Genomic DNA, 17,888 nt, shown 5'->3' with positions numbered 1-17,888 from the left:
GAGATCAAGAGCTCAGCATGGTGGGGAAGGGAGTGACCTGCTCCGCTCAGGAGGGATCCCTGTGCTGATTCCAGAGCTGTGGAGCTGGGCCCCAGAGGAAGCTGCAGTCAGCTCTCAGCAGGAAGGAAAATGACCGCATGGAAGGGTGGTTATGCAGGGGGTAGGAACAAAGGGTAAATGCTCTGTCACTGATGGATGTAGCTAGGAGTGGGTCACAGTGGGCAGTGGGGTATGAGACACAACATGCAAGTCATGCAGCACATCCCAGAGTGCTTCTCACTCAGCTTTGAATTTCTCTTTCTAATCCAGCACTGTTGTGTGTTTTATTGTAGCTCTGTAAACCCTCACATCACTTGGACACTGCCTGCTCTTGCACCAGGAAGGCAACCAAGTGGCAGGGCCTGGCTGGAGCTCCACTGTTTCACCAAGTAACCAGTTCCTTGCTCTGCTCAGGGACTGTGCTGGCTCAGTGCTGAGGCTCTCCATGCACTCTCTGCCCAGTTACCACAGCTACACCAGGTTGTTCTCATGTTTTGCATGGCGAAGGTGAATAGAGAAAGGCAGCAGTGAATTACCACCAGGAATTGGTCCAGTGGCCAGAGTAAGGGGTATGAACTCCTCCTAGTTGTATACAGGCATCAAGGCCAGCTTGTACAGGGCTTGAGGCAAGCTGCTCTAGTGGAGGGTGTCCCTGCTCATGGCAGGGGGTTGGAACTGGATGAACTTTAGGTCCCTTCCAGGCCAGATCATTCCATGACTCTATGCTGATCAGAAAAGGTTAATCCTCTTTGGGATTGTGGGGTCTTTGCTATCACTGGGGCAGCAGCTGCTGCCTTGTGGAATGCAGGAAGCAAAGACCTTCCACCTCCTCCCTGCCACATGCTCTCACGTGGCAAAAAGCCCTCGGGATGGACCTGCGTCAGCTTGACCTGTGTTTGTCACAGCAGGCACAGCACGTGGGGCACACATGGATTGGGAGCGGTGGTCATCTGGACCTTGGAAAAAGGATGGTGATGGGATTGTTTGCTTCCAGGCTGGTAAAACACAACTTCCGTGCTCCCCATGGCAGCACCAGATTAGGGTCAGCTTCTGACGTTGTTCCTGCCCTCATGAGCTGTGTTTGCCCTGGACTGACCTCTGTGGGGATAAGTCATTATCCACAGCCTATTCAGTCTTTGAGTTTGCCTGTTGAGATTCCTGGATACAAGTAACTAAGAACCAGGTTTCTTCAGCATCCCTGGTCAGAGAGAGCTTGGGCTCCATCCTGACCAGCATTAGATTGGTGACACACAGCAGTGGAGCTCAGCACAGCAAAGGGACCTCTGTGGCCACTGTCAGAGGTGGGTTGTTTGAGTGACTGTGGCCAAACCAATGGATTTTGTTGGACACTTGTATGGAAAGGGGAAAAATCCTCCTCTCACCATTGTGGTCCCGTCGGTCAGTGGTGAGCGCTTGGACAGCTTGGGAGTGCCAGAGTCAGGTGTGGAGCACATGGGCATGGAGTGCACTGGTAAACTCTTTCCTTTCCAAGCCTTTTGTTGCCCTTGGTACCTGCTGCCCTGCAACTGGAAACCCATTTCCTGCCCTTTCATCCTCTGCCTTTCTGATCTCGGGGGGGGATTTTATCTATTTCTGTTTCCTTGTCTCAGGCAGCTTTTGTCTCTGTGCAGCCACTTCCTGAGCGTGCAGCTGGGCCTTCTGTCATCAACAAGGTCATGTTCTGGTGCACCATGGGTTTAGCAAGGTGGGGGAAGAGCAGTCACCGTGGGGGAGATACGTCCTTTCCAAGGCAGCAAGGAAAGATGGAGGCAGAAGGAGAGGCCGACAGACCAGGTTTGTAGTGAGTGCCACAGAGTTTATGGTGAAGGCCCCAGGGAGACCCTAGAGTGCCTAAAGGGGCTGCAGGAAACCTGGAGAGGGGCTTGGGACAAGGGCCTGTAGGGACAGGCCAAGGGGAATGGCTTGAACCTGCCCGAGGGGAGACTGAGCTGAGCTCTTAGGCAGAAGCTGTTCCCTGGGAGGGTGCTGAGGTGCTGGCACAGGGTGCCCAGAGAAGCTGTAGCTGCCCCATCCCTGGCAGTGCTCAAGGCCAGGTTGGACACAGGGGCTTGGAGCAGCTGCTCCAGTGGAAGGGGTCCCTGCCTGTGGCAGGGGTTGGAGCTGGAGGAGCTTTGAGGTCCCTTCAACCCCAATCATTCCATGGCTTTATGAAAAATTGAGCTTAGGAAGGTTTCTAGATGAGGTTGCTCAAATCCAAGCAGAAAGAAATGCAGCAGAGGGGTCTCGATCCCAGTGGATCTCTTGCTGCCATTGACTACCTTTGTTTCTGTGTTTTAAGAAATGAAGTCACCGGCTCTGGTCACACTTGACTCAGTGTGTGTGGGGGGGGGAAGGATTCCAGCCCCTGAGCTGCTCCCCTCTTCCCTTCACACATGTGCTGGGTCACAGGGCCCGTTCCTGACTCGTGACCTGCCTCCAAGGCTGGGGATGCATCATGGCTCTGGGTAACCACTTGCTGATGAGCGTTTCCTGGGAGGAAAGGAAAGGCAGGAAGGAAAAACAACAACTGGTCAGAAGTTCCACTTAGGCAACAAGGCAAAAAAACAAGAGGGGAAATAAGAAGAAAACATGAATCAGAAGAGCTGGTTTCATTCAGGAATTGAGTTCTATGAGTCACTGATCTCTGTAGCAGAAGATGCTGCTGTTTACGTCTGTGTTTGTTGTGGGTCGGTTTGGTGTAGGGAGATATGACAGCATTCCCAGTTTTCTTGGCTGAACGATCTCTGAGAACCCTTTGGACGGCTTCTCTGAGACAGTTCCATAGGTTGGAACCCATGGGTTGGAACCTGTCTCTTGAGACGGTTTCCATGGTCCCGGCTGACGGATGAGCTCCCAGAGCCGAGTGGCTGCTCCATGGCTGCTCCATGGCTGCTCCATGGCTGCTCCATGGCTGTTCCATGGCCATTCCATGGCCGTTCCAAGCCGGCCTGGCCGAGCCTGGAATAGCCTCGTCCGTGGAGGTACCGAACCCGGGGGGGGGGGGGTGGGGGGTGGTGTGTGTGGACACCCCCTCCATGTGCGCCCAGCGCCACGTGACGCTCAGGCCGCGCTGCGAAGGGGCGGGGCCTCACCGCCGGCGGTGGGGCGGGGCCAGGCGTGACGCCACGCTCAGCCGGCCAATGGGAGCGCGGCGCGGCGCGCTGGGCAGGGCCACGATTGGCGGGCGGTGATGTCAGAGCGGCGCGGGGCAGCCCGGATCGGGCCGGGGCACAGCGGCAGCGGCGGCGGCCTCGAGGAGGTGAGCACCGAGCACCGAGCACCGGGTACCGGGTACCGAGACCGCAGCGGGGCTGCGGCTGCGGCAGCTCCGGTCCGGGCAGCGCATCCCCGGTGGTGCCTGGGGAGCCGCGGGGCCGGCAGGGTTTGGGCTCCGGGCAGGGCGCTCGGGTGCGCGGTGTGTGGGTACCTCCCGGGTGCGCTGCGGGGAGCACGGAACGGGGCTTCCCCCGCACCCCTCGCACAGCCCCAGAGCACCCGGAGGGCTGCAGGGGAGGGCTGGGGGTCCACACGGCCGCGGTTGTGCGATCAGTGTGTGCTGGAGCAGGGTGGGATGGGGTGGGATGAATGAGCTGTGAGTGCTGAGAGCCAACAGTTATCTGTGCTCCTCCCATGCCTTTCAGGTGAAAGAGGAGCTCTTGGAGAGCGCCCTGAAGCCGGAGGCTGTTCCCATGCCAGCTCCCACCCTGCAGCCTGCTCAGCCCCGGGAGTAACCTGAACTGGGAGCCTGCTGTTACTTTAAATACGAGCTCTCACTCGTGCTGGGAGGTGAGAAACCCTCCTGGAAGGGGCCAGCGGTGGAAGTCGCAGCGTGTTGGCAGAGAGCACAAAACACCCCCCAGAGCCTTCAGACTCCAGTTCTGCAGTGCCGCTGGAGCAGGTACCAAAGCCCTGGCAGCAAGAAGAGCTCTTCTCAATTGTATCATCTCAGAAACCCAGCCCCTCGTATCTGCCCTCTGCTTCCTCATCCCTCTGAGTTTATCCAGTGGCCTTTACTTCATCTGTTTTTCTCTCTGCCTTGCATGCCCCATCACAGCAATTGTGCTGCTGGAAGAGGAATCTGGAGAAAGATGCACTAAAGTGTCATACACCAAGGCAGAAGAGCTTGGATCCCGTCTCAGTGGCTGCTGCACCACACAGTGCTGGGGAGGAGGAGAATCGGAGTGAATCTGCTGTAATTCCCAGTTCCTGCAGTGTTCCCTCCGTGTGCTTGGTGCCCTCCATCCCTGGACGTTGCTTGATGGGGATCTCTGCTGCAGGAGCAGTCTCTGCACTCCAAGGCAGGCAAGCAGGGATAGGGGAGGTCGCCTCTAGATGCCGGGAAGGCCGTTCGTGTAAGCTCCTGGCAGAAGATCTCCTCTGGAATAGCTGCTGGCTGTAGGCCCACCAAGCCAAGGGTCAGGATAGCCTCTCTGCAGCATGTCTTCCAAGCCAGAGCAGAAGGACACCCACCAGGCCAACGGGGCTGTGCTGCCCATCGTGCCTGTGGACTGCATCACCAGTCCGGAGCGAGGGCAGCTGGTGGAGCCCTCGGATTTCCTGGGACCCGATGGAGCTGGGGTGGAAGTGGTGGTGCTGGAGTCCCGTGCCAATGCTAAAGGGGTGCGGGAGGAAGATGCCCTGCTGGAAAACGGCAGTCAGAGCAATGAAAGTGATGACACCAGCACGGACCGAGGCCCTGAGCCAGCCTCTCCCCTCAAGGAGACCTCCTTTTCCATCGGGCTGCAAGTCCTCTTTCCCTTCCTCCTGGCAGGCTTTGGGACAGTTGCTGCTGGAATGGTGCTGGACATTGTGCAGGTAGGATTGCTCTTTCCTTGGCACGATGCTGGGCTCTGAATCCTGTCTCTGTAGACCATGGCTTAATCCCAAGCCAGGAGAGCCAGGAATGGCATGGCTAGCTCAGCAGATAGCAGCTGGGAGGGATCAGTTACCTTGGATGCTGGTTGGGTCAGTGGGGACGCTGGTGATGCCTGGGGCGAGGGGGGGTTGTGTGTTTTCCACCCATGTGTGTCTCTGGCAGCACCTCAGCTGCTCTGGAGCATGGAGCTGCTTTGGTGCTCACAGCAGAGGAGGGTGAGGAGATGATTTGGATGGAGGAGGCAGCCATTTTGGAGCTGCTCTGCTTGCTCAAGGGGGGTAAAACCTCCGTGTGCTGGCAGAGACCGAGGGCAGCTCCTGCCCCCCGGAGCTGTGCCCACAGGGTCGGTCCCGTTCGCATCACTGCGCTCGCTGTTCCCTGATGGCAACTTCCCTGCGTGCCTTTGCTCGGTGGTCATCCTGGCGGCTGCTGTTGATGCAACCTGTGGAGTGACTCAGAGCAGGAAGGGCTGAGGGAAGCCAGGGGAGCGTTACCAGAATCATCTGCTGCAAAAGAGGCATTCCGAGCATGTTTGCCGGTGCAGGCTGCCTGGAAACTCATCGTGCCTCTGGCAGGGTCCCAGAGCCAGAATCCCAACCCAACCTAAAGCCTTTCCTGGCACAGGAGCAGCTTTTGTGCTGAGGAGGAGGTGGGCAGGGGTGGGATGCTGCAGTGTTCTCATCATTCCTCTGTCCCACAGCGGCTCAGTGTGTGGCTCTGCAGTGTGTCCTGCCAGCTCCCCTTAGTCCTGGCACTAAATGAGGCGTTTAAATGCATAGGGTGGGAAGGGGAAGTGTGTGGTCCCTGCCTGCTTGCCTGGGGAGCTGATTTGGAACTGGCTTCCTGGAGATCCAAAGCCTTGAGGATGCACATGGAGTGTGTTACTGGTGCACATGGAGTGTGTTACTGGTGCACCTGGGGGGCTGGAGCCCTGTTGTGTTGGATGGAGGGCTCCATCCACTCCAGATCCACTGTTTTGGCTACACAGACTAATCAGGCAGCGGTAATTGGTTCCCCTCTGTGAACACAGCAGCCCCTTTAGCAATGCTGTCCCACTGATGTGTCCCTAAGGATTTGCCTCTGCTCCCTTTGGAACAGGTGACTGCTGCTGTGTGTGCAGTGCAGCACTGTTGGCACAGTCCCCTCTCCCAGCAGAGCCCTGGTTGTGCTCCAGCCTTGCCTGCTGCCTGCTGGTGCTTTACATGGGATGGAGAGTATTCCATGTGGAGGCTGCTCCTGGTGTCAGCATCCCTATGGAGCTGCACCTCTTGCACTAAAGCCGCTGGCTCCTTGGCACTGTGGAGAGGGAAGCAGCCACAGCTCCAACCTGCAGCATCCCCTCCCTGTGAGTCACCACCCCCTTATCAGCTGAGCAAAACCACACTCCTGACTCCTAAATGAAACCTAAATGACAGCAGGGAGAGGCATCTGCTACCAGGAAACAGCAGGGTGCAGGTGCGGAGCCTCTGAAGGCAGCGAGATGGAGGAAGCTGAAAGCACCATCTGGGGCTGATGCTGCTTCCAGAGCCTGTAGTGGTGGTGGTCGCTCTGCTCCCTGTCCCAGAGGGCAGGAGGAGGAGCTGGACATAAAACCCCTCTCCCTGTGGGTTCTCTTCCATGCTCAAAAGCCACCGTCGAGGCTCCCGTCTGCTGTTCTCTTCCCTCCTCACCCTTCAAAGCAGCTTCTCTCTGTGCTTCTGAGAGGGGCTGGGATCCGGCTCTCAGAGGGGTACTGGGACAGAGGAAGGGGTTTTAAGAGCCCGATGTCCTGAACTGAAATCCACATTTCCTCTTCTCTCTCCCTGTTCTGTGTTCCCTGCCCAGGCCGGCTCTGGTTGTCCCCTTGGAGCCACAGTGTGGGCACATATCTCTGCAGGGGCTCTGCTCTCTGCAGGGTGCAGGGAGACCTTCAAGCCCTGCTGAATGCCTGCAGCCCCTCGTTGTGTAACATCTGAGGTTAAGAAAGCTGGCAGGAGCCCATGGGCTGCTCTGTGCAGTGAGCGAGCTGCTGATGTCTGCACAAATCTCCTTGTTTTCCTTCCCCAAAGATGGGTTTTATTCCTTACTCCAGGAACACCCATGCCCTGCGCAAGGAGTTCCAGCAAGCACCAGCTTCCAGCACAGCCTCCTTTAAAGGGTCATTTACAGCCAGCCCATGGGCTAATGCTGATGTTCCTTTCCTAGTGATGCTGGTGACTCCCAGCTCATCCTGCTGGGAAGTGGGAGCGTGTTGCTTCCTCCTTGGGTTCCAGATACTGCAAAGGGAAGTCCTGGCAAAGGGTTCATGGATGTAAGAGCAGCCAAGGAATTGGAATGCCTAAAAACAGGCTGAGGGGAGCCCAGCTCCCTGCCTGGATGTGACCTGAAGGGGAGCACAGCCTGGAGTGCTGCTGTGTTGGAGTATTCCAGCTGGATTCTCCCTCCTGCCTCTCAGTGAGCACTGAACTCTGATGTCCCCTCTTTGGGGACAGAATGGAGGGGTCTCCAGAGCTTGGGGTTTGGATCCAGGACCCACTTTGGTTTCCTGACATGCCCATCACAGCAGAGAGGAGTGGGTACATCCTGAGGAGCCGTGTCCTGGAGCACACAGGGGTTGTGGCTGTGCCTGAAGGGGTCCCTGTCCAAGGCAGGGGCTGCAACTGGAGGAGCTTTAAGGTCCCTTCAGCCCAAACCAGGCTGGGATTGTGTGACGCATCTGAGCAGCTTCCCCCTTGCCATGGGAGCCAGGCATGGTCACCTTGTCTGCCCAAGCTGTCAGAGGTGTTAAGGAGATTTACAATGACTGAAACCCCGTGTTTCCCATTGAGAAGTGGTCCCAGTTCATCCCCATGCAGCGTTTACCTGTCTCCTGTGATCACAGTTTGCTCCCACATGGCTGTTGGGGCGAGTGCAGCTTGGCTGTGGCATTGCACAGGACCTGGCAGGGGTTGGGTGGTGAAGGCAAGAGGCACAGAGGCTGGAAAACAAACACAGATAACACCAGTCCTTCCCAGCAGCAGTGACTTGTGTTTGCTGGAAGGTGTTGGCCAACAGTTCCTGCTCCCGAAGGGAATACGTGTCCTGTTGGCTCCGTGTCCTGGTGTGTGGCACTGCCAAGCAGGCTGTGACCGTGCTCCGTGCTGCTGGGAGCCCCATTCCCACTGTGCTCAGTGTCCTCAGCACTCGGGCCGTGTGGGAAGCAGGAGTTATTTTGGACATGGGGCCTTCTTGCAAAGCGTTCCTGCCAACAGGGAGTGGGGCAGGGAGGTTTGTGTGGCTTGGGGTGTTAATTGCAGTGCTGTGGGTTTGGAGCGGGTTTGTGCTCAGCCTGCAATTACCCTTCCCTCTGTCCTAGCTACCCATGGCTGCCTCTTCTGCCTGGTGCCCAAGGGAGCTGACTTGGCTGCAGAGCCAGAGGGGTCAGTGGCTGTAGGGTGAGGTGTCCTGCCCATGGCAGGGGCTGGAGCTGGATGATCTTAAGGTCCTTTAAACCCAAATGATCCTATGAGTAATGTAGGTGCAGGTGAGGGAGGCTGAGCAGAGGCCATAGTGGGGTGTTGGGAGCAGAGGGTATTGTAGGGAACGGCTCCCAGCTGAGGCAGGACAAGCTTCAGCACTCGCTTTTGCCACTGACTGCAAGTATTGGGCCAAATCTCTTCATCCTTCCCTATTTTGGCTTCTGTTTGCATCACGTTTTGCAGTGATTCATCCTGGGGGGTTTGAACTGGAAGTTGAAGGCTGAGCCCCTGAGATCCTGGGTTTGGGCTCAGGAATGTGTGGTTGCTGCTACACAAACACAGGAAACCACTGCAGAGCCCAAACTGGGGCAGAGGAGGAACTGGGTCTTCTGCTCAGAGCCATGCACAGGCTGTGGGTCAGTGACACACGGTCCAAAGCAAAGGATTCCAACAGCCAGGAATCCTGCCCATCCCTGGCAGTGCTCAAGGACAGGTTGGACACAGGGGCTTGGAGCAGCTGCTCCAGTGGAAGGGGTTGGAGCTGGAGGAGCTTTGAGGTCCCTTCCACACAGCCCAGGCTGTGTTATTCATTGGTCTTTGTTTCACTCTTGCAGCACTGGGATGTCTTCAAATACGTGACTGAGGTCTTTATCTTAGTACCTGCACTGCTGGGCCTGAAGGGGAACCTGGAGATGACTCTGGCATCTCGCCTGTCCACAGCTGTGAGTATCCAGGGAAGGAGGGAGCGGGGCACCCACTTGGGAAGGGCTGGCAATGGCTGTGTGTGTGATGGCTGAGCAGACCCATCAATGTCAGTGACTGCAGTTTAACACAGGGGGAAGGTGCCCTCATTCCCCTGGACTGATCCGATTTGAAGGTTTCATAGTCCTTAAGCTCTGCTGGCAGTTCCCTTCCTTGTCCTGGCTGCTCGTGGGCCTGGAGCTCAGTGTGTGAGCAGATAGAACTGTTCCAAACTGGCTTGGATCCAGCTTTCCTCAGGAGGAAGCTGGGTGCATGGATGCCATCAGAGCAGGCTGCAGGCAGCCAGGTTCAGGAGGGCTGAGAGGCTGCTGCTGTACAGCCAAGGCTGGAGCAGTGGGGACCTTGTGAGAGTGAGCAGGGGACTGGCAGCCTCTTGAAGCTGATGGAGAGGCTCTTGCTAGAACCCAGTCTGGTTCCTGGGAAACAGTGAACTCCCTGTGAGGGAAGGGGCTGGTGCTGTTCCCCCGCAGAGTACGGGGTTAATCCAGCTGAAAATGAATTGCTTTGTGTTCAAATGCCTCTGTAATGCAGCAGCCTGTCTGTGGAGCTGAGCTGAGCTGAGCCTGCCGTCCTCCTTCCTTCTGCTGGAGCATGGCAGGCAGTGACTGCCCCATGGCTCCATGGTAGGAGCATGCATAGCTTTGAGCCTGACATCTGCAGGGTGCTGGCTGCCTGCAGCCAAGCTCCACTCTCTGCTGTGGGTTCCCCTTGCAGCAAGCAGCCTGGTGTAAAGGAGGTGATGTGCCTTGGCCTGAGAGCACTGCCCACTGAGGTGCAGGGATGGAGAGCTGTCTGCATGGGTGGCAGCAGCACGGGTGGCTAGCAGAGAGCTCAGCTCAGCTCAGCTCCCTGCCTCTCTGCCTTCCCCTTACTGGCTGCTGCAGGGGAAACACCAGAGTGTTGTCAAAGGTCTCTGTATCTGCTCTCCTGGCTCCTCTCTTGTTCTTCCATCTTCAGCAATGGGGAGATCCCACCTGTGACTCTTTGCTCCTCAGGAGTTTCTTGTTGGCCTCTTCTTGAGGTGCATTCCTTGATGGCAGCAGAGCCAACGTTTTGAGCTGCTCATCCAGGCTCTGACACTGGTCTATGTACACCCTATGGCTGCTGCCCTTCACTGAACCAGTGGCACATGAGCATCATATTCTGTAGAGTCTGAGGCTGTCCCTGCAGCCCTGGGGAGCAGGGATGCAAACAGCATTGCCCTTGCCTTGCCCTTGCTGCCCAGTGAGGGGACCACCTCTGTGATTCAGCCTTCATCCCATGCGGGAGCAGGGTACTGGGGATGCCTGTGCCAGCATCACAGGCAGGAGCTGGGCCGTGGCTGCGTCCCCTTGGTGCTGGTCTCCTCTCCCCAGGTGCTGCTGGGAGGCTTCGTGCTGCCCCAGCCCCACTGTGCTCTGGTGCCAGCACTTGCAGGGACAGAGCCTGAGCTTTGTCCTGGGAAACAAACCCCTTTGTGTGATTCCCTCCCTGTTGTTCAGGGTCCTGCTGTCCCAGACACAGGCTGCTCACCCTCATGGCCAGCTCGCCTTGTGAACAGGGGCTGAGCTGCAGGGGTGCTTGGCTCTCCCGGGATGAAGGCCCTGCTCCATCCTCTTCGCTATGGGGCTGGCAAGGAGCAGGCCGGGCAGGGAACTGAGACTGGACAGAAAGTGCCAGGGATGTGAAACTTTGTGCTCTGATGCCTGCAGCAGGGTCATGAGGCACAGAGAGCACCCATCTGGCTGTGCTGGTGGCTGCTGCCCCCTCCTGCCCCTGGGCTGGTGGCTGAGGGGTGGCATTAGCCCCATGGGCCAGCACCCAGGCTGTGTCCTCTGCTTGGCTCTGCCCTGGTTGTGCTGCCTCTGCATGCATCCCTTACCTTGTGCTCTACCTCTTCCATCAATGCCTGGGGGTCTGGGGTGATGAGAGCTCCCCATGACCCAGCTTCAGTGTGTGCTTGAGTCCAGAACACCCCCTGTGTGCTGGGTGCACCCCCAGAGCGTGAGCAGCAGCTCAGGGAGGGGATCCTGCCCCTCTGCTGTGCTCTGGGGCTGCCCCATCCCTGGCAGTGCTCAAGGCCAGGTTGGACACAGGGGCTTGGAGCAGCTGCTCCAGTGGAAAGGGTCCCTGCCCATGGCAGGGGTTGGAGCTGGAGGAGCCCTAAGGTCCCTTCAGCCCACACCAGGCTGGATCTATGGTGGGGTAGGACAATCTCTTGGGTTTCCCTCGTTTTCCTTTGCCCTCTTCTTCCCTCAGCATGGAGATCCCTTCTGGGGCTTCACAGTGTGAGCCTCGTGCTCCGGCCGCAGGGAAGCAGCCCCAGGTGCTCTCTCAGCCTGAGCCTTTCTCATTAGTGCTGCATTAGGGGACCTCAGAAATTCCTTCACAATTAAGGATCAAAACTCTCCCATTAGTTACAGGATTATGGTCCTGTTGCCAGTGACTACAGCTGGGGTATGTTAATCCCAACCTAATTGCCATGGGGCTGGAATTTTAAGGTCAGGCTTCACAGGGAGCTCAAATTCCTGGGCTGGATGTGCTCAGGGCTACTGCAGTCAATATTTTGTTCGTTTTCCTCCGATTCCTTTCTCCTTCCCACTAAACTGAGCAGGATAATTCCCCACAGAGATGGGCACATCCCGGCGCTGGCTGAGAAGAGCTGGCGCCTCTCAAAGAGCCTGCAGTGAGGAGGGCAGGAGGACGAGCTGTTCACTACTGAGCCTGTCCCTTGTTTCCTCATCATGTTCAGCTTCTGATAATCCATGATAATCCACAAGCTCATCCATTCTTCCCACTGTAAAGACCTAGAAGGTGCCAGGGAAGAGCAGAACCCTCGTGCTCTGCCATTGCCAGCAGTGGGCATCCCCACAGGGACCTGTGGCTGCTCCTCGCTCCATCTCCCCACAGCCCTTGTGCCAGCTCCCTGTGCCCATGTGCTGCTGCTCTGGGCTGGGGCTCGCAGCCATGTGGGGTCCCTGCACCCCCCAGCCCCACTGCCTGAATGACCCCAGGGGCAGCATGACCCAGCTGGGCCCGGGCCAGGCTTGGCTCCATCACCCCTGGAGTGAATGCAGTGAGTAAATAAGCAGCAGTGCGTGACTGCACCGGGGACAAAGTGGAGCTTGTTGCTTCTGCAAGGTTGTTTGTTCATCAGACCTTCTATTGAGGTCGATTCCCCTTCAAAACCCCTTCTGTAGTGGCTCTGGCTCCACTCCTGTGCAGTGGCAGCCCCTTCCTGCAGCTGGGCAGAAGAGGCTGATGCTGACACTGAAGCAGGTTTGATGTCTGATGAGCCCACAGTAACTTGGAAGAGGCACTGCCCTTACCCAACAGCACAGCCCGAGTGACGTTCATGGGCTGGGCTGTTAGTGCAGGACACACATAGACACAGCCCATTCCCGGTGAGCTGCTCTGCCCTAAGAGCTTAAGGATGTGAGGTCCTTGTTCTTTGCTGTTCCTGGCACAAGCCTGCATAGCTGAAAGGCAGGAATCTGACTGCTCACAAGTGCTAAGTGCTGTCAGTCTTTACTGATGCTTGATGTCCTCTCGCAGGCTAATATTGGCCAAATGGATACACCCAAAGAGCTCTGGAAGATGATAACAGGGAACATGGCTCTGATTCAGGTAAGAAAAATGAGAACAAAGTGGAAATATGGGCAGTTGGTGCAAGCCCAGTTTCAATGCTGGGGCTTGCTATTGACTGTCACTATGATGGGAAGGGAAATGGCACCACTTTGTCCCACAGCCACCTACCAGGACAGTTTGCCCTGTAGGTTAGGCTAGGTTAGATCCCTGCTAATCCACATGGCACTGTGCCCTGGGTGGTGTTTCCCTCAGCCCAGCACCATTCTGCTCTCCAGTCCTCTCAGTGAGTGTCTGGTTTTCACTTGCAGGTTCAGGCCACTGTGGTTGGCTTCCTGGCCTCCATCGCAGCCGTGGTGTTCGGATGGATCCCAGATGGGCACTTCAGCATTGACCATGCTGTCCTGCTGTGTGCCAGCAGTGTGGCTACTGCTTTCATTGCTTCCCTTGTGCTGGGTGAGAGACAGAGCCTGCACACCCCCCTCCACCTCTTCCTGAAATGCTAGGCTCCCCTTGGCCTCATCCCATTCTCTCCCTCTTCTTTTGGCTGTAGGTATGATTATGATTGGGGTCATCATTGGATCCAGGAAGATGGGAATCAATCCCGATAACGTCGCCACACCAATTGCTGCCAGCCTGGGGGATCTCATCACCCTGGCTCTGCTTTCAGGGATCAGCTGGGGCTTGTACAAGGAGCTGGGTGAGGAGCAGGAGAAGGCTTTGTCTCTCAGTGGTGCTTCCATGTGCTTCTGCATTTCCCCTCATTTCACCCTTTTCCTTTATCCTTTCTGTTCTCGGGGGGTCTGGGAGCCACCTCAGTCAGTGAGACCCAATCAGGGCTGATAAGGGAAGGAAAGAGCCCTTCTTACAGCCTGCAAGCTGCAGACAGTCCTGGCTCTGCATGCGTCCATGAAGTGCTAAGGGAGAAGTTGTCCCCTTCCAAGCACCAGGGGCTCGACTGTGGCTAAAGCAAGGGAGAAGGCAGCTTTGGACCCTGCCTTGTGTGCTGTGCGCCCCAGCTGGGGCTCCTGAGCGCCGAGCTGCAGCTGCAGGCTCCAGACTTCCTCCCTTCCCTGGCACTGGCCAAGGGATGTGACTCAGCCAGGTTCAGCCGGAGGTGAAGCAGCACTGGGAGGGCTTGCCCAGGAGTGGGAATGAGCTTGAAACTGAAGAGATCTCACTTGGGAGGGCACCGGGAGAAGGAAACACCACGTCCTGCAGAGCTGGGGTCGGGTTTGCCAGCCCTGACTGCGGTCCCTGACTGGCAGCAGGGGGTAGGCAGGCTTGGGGAGCTCAGCACCACACCTCGCTGCAGCAGGATGTGCCCTTGATGTGTTGCCTCTGTTTGTTTCCCCCTCAGAGAGCAAAGCCTACGTGAATCCTTTGGTATGCGCCTTCTTCATCGCCCTGCTGCCCATCTGGGTCATCATTGCCAAGAAGAATGCAGCCACCCGGGAGGTGCTGTACTCTGGCTGGGAGCCTGTCATCATTGCCATGGCCATCAGCAGGTAGGGATTCCTGGGGCTTGGCCAGGGAGTGAGCAGGGATCCTGTTTAGCACAAGAGCTCCCTCTGCCCTCTGATGGGCAGGATTGCTTTTGGTTATTGCACTGCAGTGAGTTGCACATAGGGGGATTTAGTCTTGGATGGGGTTTGGCAGCAATGAGAGAAGATGCTGCTAAAACTGGCTTCTCTTATCCCACACTGACACTTCCACTCGTGTGCCACAACCGCCACTGCAGGTGCACGTTAATGGGTGTCTGGCTCACCCCTGGGTGCATGTACTGAGCCCTCTGCACCTCGTGTGGGTGATTCCCACTGAGCTTTCAGCACTGAGTTCTCCATCCTTCCCTCTGCAGCGTTGGGGGTTTAATCCTGGACAGAACAGTCTCGGATCCGAACTTTGCTGGCATGGCTGTCTTCACTCCCGTCATCAATGGTGAGCTCCGCGGTGCTTGGAGAACCCTGGAATTCTCCCGTGTTCCTGATTTCAGGCACATTCAGGATGCTTTTGCCAGCGCGGGGGTGTTTGGCTGGAGCTCTGCAGCCGCCTGGCTCCCCCTGGTGCCAGCCCTTCCCCTGGGAGGCTGTGGCCTGCAAGGCATTTCCCAGGGATCCAACACAAGCGCCTCATTCCCTGATCCCCCCCCCAGGTTTGTGCCCTGTGGCACCTGGTGACCCAAAGATTTGTATTTGCAACTCAGAGCCAGGAAATCCAATTGCTTTTGACCTCCCTTCTGCATAAAGAACCAGGAAAACTCCTTTATTCCATTACCTATGGCAAGACATGGGTTAATTCTGACCAGCGCATCCTGGGGTAGTGGCTTCCACAGCTTCCTACAAAGCAGTAACTTTGAATTTCCTGTGTCTGTTTGGGTGCCTGACCCATCATTTTGTTTCACCTCCTTTCTCGCAATGGAAGCTGCAGTGCTGGAATCGCATCTGTGTTGTGAAGGGGCCAAAGGGGAACCTGTAGAACAGTGTCCTTTGTCCCAGTGTTTCACATCCTGCACAAGTGGAATTCAGGTCAAAGCCAGACTGGGCTGTGTGGTCCCAGCACCTGGCAGCTCCAGGCTGCTCCCGATGGTCCTGGCCCCGGCTGGGCCATCTTCTGACCGTGCTCTGCTCTCCTCTCTGCAGGTGTGGGTGGTAACCTGGTGGCAGTGCAGGCGAGCCGCATCTCCACGTACCTGCACATGAGTGGGATGCCTGGAGAGAGCCCGGACACAGCCCCTCGCAGGTGCCCCAGCCCCTGCACCACCTTCTTCAGCTCAGGTACCTGCAATGGCTTCGCTTCTGGTTGAGCTTCATGCGGGCGCTGGAGCCCCCTAACCCTAACCCCCCCCCCCCCCCCCCCCCAAAATCCTCTCCGGATGGGTCCAGGATGCTGAAACCTGCCCCAGAGCTGCTGGGCTGTGGAGCTGCAGCACCAGGAAGCTTCTTGCTGACAAAGGCTTTGAGCAGCTCTAAGCTGAGGCCTGGCCCAGCCCTGTGTTCCATCCAGCACAGGGACAGCCAAGTCCTGGCAGCTCTGTCCTGAGCAGCACTCAGGGCCCTGCCTTCCAGCCGCAGTGCTGCAGTGCAGGGCTGAGGGTCCAGTGTGCAGGTCCTGCTTCGGGCTTGGCTGTAGCTGTGCTGCCTTCCCCCAGCGCCCAGGGAGGCTGCAGAGTTGTGCTCAAGCCTCTCTTAAGCCTGAACCCATCTCTGTTCCCTTGCAGATGTGAATTCTCGCTCTGCTCGTGTGCTCTTTCTCCTTGTGGTGCCTGGACACTTGGTTTTCCTTTACACCATCAGCTCCATGCAAGGAGGACACACAACACTTACCCTCATCTTCATTGTCTTCTACATGACAGCAGCACTTCTCCAGGTAAGCTGGAATAAGGGGGCACTGCCACGTCCCTCAGTGGTAGCTGCACTCCTGAAGGCACAAACCCTGTCCCAGGTGGGTGATTCCCGTGCTAGGGAGAGCTGTGCCAAGTAGGTTCTATTTGTCAAAGAAGCTGGTATCCACCTGAATGAATCCTGCTTTGTTGGTACCTGTATACACAATTCTTCCTTCCTGTCATTCTTGGCAAGCCTGGAATCTCTTTTGTCTCTTTCAAGTCCTTCTGCCAGCACAAGTTTTAACACACAAGAGGTGATCTATCCTCTATGGCGCTTTAGGAAGCTTAAACCTGCTGGTGAGCAAATCAGGCTGTGGAATGAGCAGGGACCCTGTGGCTTGTGTGGTTCATCCAGCCCCATCCACAGTGCAGGAATGCAGCAGCCTCCTGCAGGAGCCTGGCTGCCTGTGCTGGAGGGCAGGAAGGGTGCCCTGGTTGGGGCATCTCCTGAAGCCAGCTCCACTCATGGGAGCTGTGCCTGCTTCCAGTACCCCCTCACAGCAGCCCAAGCCCTGAGGAGGTGACTCAGAGCATCCATCAGAGGCAGAGCTAAGACTTGAGAGGATCCACTACAGGTTTCTTCTGTCTTTAGATACCAATACAAGCTCTCATTGCACTGATGGGGAGGAGTGTCCCTCCCAAGTGGTTCCAGCTGCTGGGAGGTTGCTCTTTTATTTCTGGATTAAATATTTCCTGTGATTCTGAGTCCCCTCTTTGCCCAAATCTCTTTAAGGTTATTCTGGTTAGAGCTGAAAACAGAGAGGCAAAACTTAGACTTTCTCGTGTTTGAGTTCCAGTGTTCTTCCTTTTAAGCCTAAATTTGGCTGTGGTGTGAAGCTAAAGGGGGATAGGGCAGAGGCTGGGCTGGAGCAGCTCTGCTCTGGAGCCAGGCTGAGAGAGCTGGGCTGGGGCAGCCTGGACAAGAGAAGGCTCCTGAAGGGAAGACCTGAGAGCAGCTCCAGTGCCTAAAGGGGCTGCAGGAAACCTGGAGAGGGGCTTGGGACAAGGGCCTGTAGGGACAGGCCAAGGGGAATGGCTTGAACCTGCCCAAGAGAGGGGAGACTGAGCTGAGCTCTGGGGCAGGACCCAACAAGGTGGTTCTGAGCTCCCACCAGCTCTGATCCCTCGGGATGAGATTGTGTCTCTGAGCTGCCCCCATGAATCCTGGGATTGTAGAGGTTGGGATTTGTGGCTGATGTGGCTCTTTCCTTCCTGCCCCCCAGGTGCTTATTCTCCTTTACATTGCTGACTGGATGGTGCACTGGATGTGGGGCAGGGACCTCGATCCTGACAACTTCTCCATCCCATACTTGACCGCGCTGGGGGACCTCATTGGAACAGGGCTCCTTGCTCTCAGCTTTCACGTCCTCTGGCTCATTGGTGACCGGGACTCTGATGTGGGAGACTGATTCCCCTTCTCCCAGCTCTCCTCCTCCTCCCCTTCTGTTGTTCTTTTTCCTTCCCCCCTTGCTCTTTGCTTCCTCCCCCCAAGCCTCGTCTCTCTCGAGACTTCCTCTTTGATACTGGATTCTCATTATTTTCAATGGGAATTTTATGTGGTTTCTATTTCAAGCCAAGTTTGTACAGAAAATAAATCTAGTTTTAGGAAGGCCGAGACCCCCGGGCGTACGAGACAATCACCAAGTGCCATTTCATCTTAGCTGTGTGTGAGCAGGGAGGCTCCTGGTCAGCTGGGTCATTCAGGGAACCCCCCTGTCCCTGGAGGTGAAGAGCTGCTCCTGCTTCATAAGTGTGTAAATACTGGAGGGAAGGGATTGGTTTTACTCCACAGGCACGTCCTAGCCCAGTGCAGGCTCATGGCTGACAG

At 56.7% G+C, this 17,888-nt stretch overlaps 1 protein-coding gene across 2 annotated transcripts; it reads left to right on the top strand.

Annotated features, from left to right (window-relative positions):
• The first annotated feature begins 3,241 nt into the window (after positions 1-3,241).
• Positions 3,242-17,697, top strand: SLC41A1 (solute carrier family 41 member 1). Of its 2 annotated transcripts, XM_034069661.1 has the most exons (12): positions 3,242-3,298; positions 3,681-3,937; positions 4,094-4,854; positions 8,967-9,074; positions 12,649-12,720; positions 12,990-13,134; positions 13,232-13,378; positions 14,039-14,186; positions 14,537-14,616; positions 15,318-15,452; positions 15,896-16,044; positions 17,284-17,697. In XM_034069661.1, the coding sequence occupies exons 3-12, from the start codon at positions 4,477-4,479 to the stop codon at positions 17,467-17,469; spliced, it is 1,548 nt and encodes a 515-aa protein (XP_033925552.1). In that variant the 5' UTR covers positions 3,242-3,298; positions 3,681-3,937; positions 4,094-4,476; the 3' UTR covers positions 17,470-17,697. The 2 variants fall into 2 exon arrangements, with proteins under 2 accessions (XP_033925552.1, XP_033925551.1); XM_034069660.1 differs by having other exon boundaries at positions 3,681-4,854.
• Positions 17,698-17,888: the final 191 nt, after the last annotated feature.

Source organism: Melopsittacus undulatus, chromosome 16 (assembly GCF_012275295.1).
Source record: "Melopsittacus undulatus isolate bMelUnd1 chromosome 16, bMelUnd1.mat.Z, whole genome shotgun sequence".
Classification (NCBI taxonomy): Eukaryota; Metazoa; Chordata; class Aves; order Psittaciformes; family Psittaculidae; genus Melopsittacus; species Melopsittacus undulatus.
Note: the sequence above shows the minus strand (reverse complement) of the source record. Positions and strands in the feature narration are given on the sequence as shown.